The following is a 4220-nucleotide window of genomic DNA, read 5'->3' as shown; positions in this document are numbered from 1 at the left end:
TAATTTCTCTTCTGTCCTCCTTATTCACGGTCCAACTTTCAGATGCATAGCAGGTGACTGGAAAGGTCATGGCTTGAATGAGGTGCACCTTAATGTTTAAAGTAAAATCATTGCTCTTTTGAATTTAAAGAAATCCTTGATAGTGGATTTCCCCAATGTAACATATCTTTTGATCTCTTGAATGCTGGTACCAAGGGTTTTGCTTGTAGATCTAAGGAAGACAAAATACAACTTCAATCTTTTCTCTATCTAGGATTATGCTATTAGCCCAGTTTTGTTTTCTTGATGTTGAGATGTAATCCATATTGAAGGCTTTTGTTGTTTGGGCCATTGAGTTGCTTGTGACTCATAGTGACCCTATGAACAATAGCTCTAAAGCCTGCCCTGTCTTGAGCCAGTCTCATTGACTCTGACACACCCACCTTCATTACTCCAGTTACTATGTCAATTCATCTCATCCAGGGTCTCCCTTCTGTATGCTCTCCCTCCACCCTTCCAGGCATTATATCCTTCCCCAAGGACTGGTCCTTCCTGGCCATGTCCCCAAATATGTGACACAGAGCTTCAAAATCCTTACCTCCAAGGACAAACATGGCTTCAGCTTTCTCTGTCCAAGACAGATCTGTTTGTTCTCTTGGCAGTCCATGGTATGTTCAGTACTCTTCTCCAGCATCATAACTTGACAGCATCAATTCTTTTTCTGTCATCTTTAGTCATTGTCTAACTCTCTGATGCATAGGAAGTAATTGCCAAGACCATGGCTTGGATCAGGCGCACCTTGCTTTCTAGACTGACATGAATCAGGCGCACCTTGATTTCTAGACTGACTTAATACTGCTCCTCAGAACTCTGGAAAGGTTCCTGACAGCAGATTTTCCCAGTGCAGTTCATCTTTTGATTTCCTGACTGCTGGTGCCAAGAGTATTGATTGTGGAGCCGAGCAAGCTGTAATTGTTAACAACCTCAATATCTTTTCTCCATTTATTATGGTGTTGCCAATTGGCCCAGTGGTGAAAATATGTATTCTTCATGTTGAACTTCAGTGCATATTGAAGACCACAGTTCTTGACCTGCAGCAAGTGCTTCTGGTTCTCCTTTAGTCTTTGATATTCTGTAGTAAGCACCTCAAGTGCTCCTCAGTTTTATTAAGCAAGGTTATGTCATCTGCATAATGCCGGCTGTTGATGAGTCTTCCTCTGATCCTGATGCCACATTCATTTCATAAAGTCTAGAATCTTGAATTATTTCCTTAGCATACAGATTGAATAGTTACAGAGTAAAGAGATAGTCCTGACACACGTTTCCTGATTTTAAGCCATGCATTGTTCCTTTGCTCTGTTTGCACACCACCTCTTGGTCTAGGTATAGGTTTTGTATTAGCACAATTAGGTGTTCTAGGATCCCCATGCTTCCCAATATTAGCCATAATTTGTTGTGATCCACACGGTAAAATGCCTGTGCATAATTAATAAAACACAAGTAGACATCCTTCTGGAGCAGTGAGGGGAAGGGATGGTAGAGTGAGTTTGGGGTGTGCTCCTGCCTCCTGCCTCAAGCTGGAGAGCCATGGGGAACAGCAGGAATAGGTTTGAAGGAAAGGGTCTTGTCCCAGGGATGAAGTCCTGAGGAGCCTAAATGGTTTTTTAACAGAAAGACTGCTAAGCATTTAGAATAAAGACTCAAATGACTAAGAGGATTTCTTTAAGTAATTACTATTTTTTGGAGCAAAAATCAGGACTCAAAATATGTTGAAGAAGAAATGAGATCTTTATTAACCCCTAGGGCACATTTCAATACATAGGCAGATGTAAAATGTTGGAACAAGGAAAGCCAAGGCACAATGAAGGACCTGTAAGAGTCCCTAGAGCTCACCACGGGCACACAGAAGAGGCCTTTCCCTTCATCAAGAATCTGAGTGGGGTAAACTGCTGTGCTGGTCCATTGAGATAGGCCAAACCACCCCAGCCTGGCTGACAAGAATGTGGAGCCATGACATCAGGAACATCAGAACTTGCTGGCATAGAGGGTTATCATCCACTTGGGCATTCGTAGGAAGCTGGGTATGTAGCTGGCCAGCCAGCCCCGCTTGGAAGTGTGTGTCAGAAGAAATTTCATGGATAGATAGTCATGGACAGGGCGGCCTGGGGACAACAGGAACATGATTAGACTCTTGTCTCCCATTCATTGAACATTCCAGTCTAGGCTGATATGACTGAGCGAGAAGCGAGGAACAAAAGGCCGTGGAGAAAGTAAGCAGACAACAGAAAAAGAGAAGTAAAGGCTGGTTCTTGGGCCCAGAGCACTTACCATCTACATCCTTAATGCCATAGCGTCGAGCAAGGTCACAAGATGGCAATACCTTCCCACTTAGTCTCAGGATATTGGGGTCTGTGGATACATACATAGTAAGAAGTGGCATGGGAGTGTGGCACACAATAATGGGGTTTGGGTTCAGTGGGACAAGGCACCACTGACACAGGCTCAGGAATATAGGACAATTGTTTTTCTCTGTTCTTAGGAAGGCTCCTAAGCCTCTGGGTACTGGCCACTTCCTAGGAGCTAGTTCCTAATGGCTCCAAAACTCAGACTGAGAATCCTGTCTTTGGGATTCAAGAAGCCAGAAGAAAGGGGAAAAAAAAATTTAATTTTCAACTATTTCCCGAACCCGGATTTGGTGACTGGCTGCTATATTCCTTCCATGCCTTTTGTTTTGTTTTGTTTTGACAGCTAACTATCCCCAACCTCCTTACCTGTTGCTAAAGCCACAATGAATTTGCCACTCAATTCTGTGGTCTCTGCAATTGAGAAATCAGACATAATCTGTACAGAGGACAGAAAGAGAAAAGGTTAGTATTGGAGTCTTCTTCTTTCAGCTTCTGTTCCAGGAAAGAGTCCTTCCTTGTTCCATCGACAGAACCATCTTCTCCCCAAATGTGGATAAGCCTGTACCCAGCGACTGGGATCCACTGCCATTCCTGAAGCAGGAGATGCTGACTGTGAGTACCGACAAGTGTCGGGAGCTTCCAGGTCAGTAGATCAAGGCAGGAGGCAAGAGCATGGGCTTGGGAGCTCAATAGTCTTCCCATTTCCCTAGGAAGCTTTTCTATTTATGACCTATGTGACTTTGAGCAAGTTTATTACTCTCTCCAAATGTCATTTTCTCCATCTACAAAGTGAAGATGCTATCTCCCTTACAGGCGTAAAGGAAACAGTGGACAGTGCTCAGCCCTCTACCTAGCCAGATGGTTATTGTTGTTGTCACTGTTATTATCTTGTCATTGTGAATGGAGAGGCAGCTTCCTCTGTATTGCCTGCCATTGTCACCCTCCCTTTGCTGACCTCTTTGAACTCAGGATCCTTGGCCAAGTCCTCCTTGGCCTCCACTATCATTTCTGTCTGCACCAGCCCTGGCCACAGAGACACGTAGCTGACACCATGGCTCCGTAGCTCATGGGCACAGTCAGCAGCCATTCTGTCGCACTATAGAGAGAAAGAGGCAGAGTGAGCACTCCACAGTACTAGTCATGTCACATTCCCTGGACCCTCTTTGCTCCCCCGATAATGCCTTTGCCCTTCTCAGGGGCCCAGAAGACTCAGCTGCCCACCTTCCCCAGTGTGGTGTTGTTCCAGCAACTGCAAAGAAGCCAAAACAAAGGAGCTTTTCCTGGAGGACTAGAGGGAACAGTAAGGGCAGCGAATCTGATCCCATCCTGCAGGGCCTGGATCTCCTGATCCATGGGTAACACAATTATTCTACACTTCCTCCTAATCCCACATGTCTCTGGGTCCTCACCGCAGCTTTGCCCACACCATAGGGGACATTGAAGAGGTACTGCAGACCCCCAGTGGAGGAGATGACCACGATGAGTCCCCGGCGAGCTGGTACCATCAGACGTGCCCCATACACTGAGCATAAGTAGTGGCCTCTGGAAGATGGGGTAGGGGAAGGAAGAGGAATTCCAGATCAGAGCTGGCCTGGGCACTGCAGGCCATCAGAAAGGTCAGTATCCCCTAGTGGCAGTGATGGAAGGAAGGCTGCAGATCTAGGAGATCAGGGGTTAATGGGCCGTTCTTAAAGGAAAACAGGTCAAACTCATCCAATGACAGAAATGGAAATATTTAGAAGATCTAATGGAATAAAATTTACAGTAACAATTATAAACATAAAATATCATGGAGGGGAGTTTGAGAAACTTTTAACATACATAAAGAAAATATTA

At 45.0% G+C, this 4220-nt stretch overlaps 1 protein-coding gene across 1 annotated transcript in view; it reads right to left on the bottom strand.

Moving 5' to 3' along the window:
• DHRS1 (dehydrogenase/reductase (SDR family) member 1) overlaps positions 1-4220 on the bottom strand; it is a 62476-nt gene that overhangs the window by 54099 nt on the left and 4157 nt on the right. Inside the window, exons 2-3 of the mRNA XM_006903269.1 lie at positions 3794-3906; positions 3340-3480 (exon numbers count right to left, since the gene is read on the bottom strand). Of these exons, the coding sequence (XP_006903331.1) occupies positions 3340-3480; positions 3794-3906 (254 nt within the window). The remainder of the gene's footprint in view (positions 1-3339; positions 3481-3793; positions 3907-4220) is intronic.

Source organism: Elephantulus edwardii, unplaced genomic scaffold (genome assembly GCF_000299155.1).
Source record: "Elephantulus edwardii isolate Elephantulus edwardi_28Jun2011 unplaced genomic scaffold, EleEdw1.0 scaffold00550, whole genome shotgun sequence".
In the NCBI taxonomy this organism is placed as follows: Eukaryota; Metazoa; Chordata; class Mammalia; order Macroscelidea; family Macroscelididae; genus Elephantulus; species Elephantulus edwardii.
This window is presented reverse-complemented; position numbering and strand designations above follow the sequence as displayed.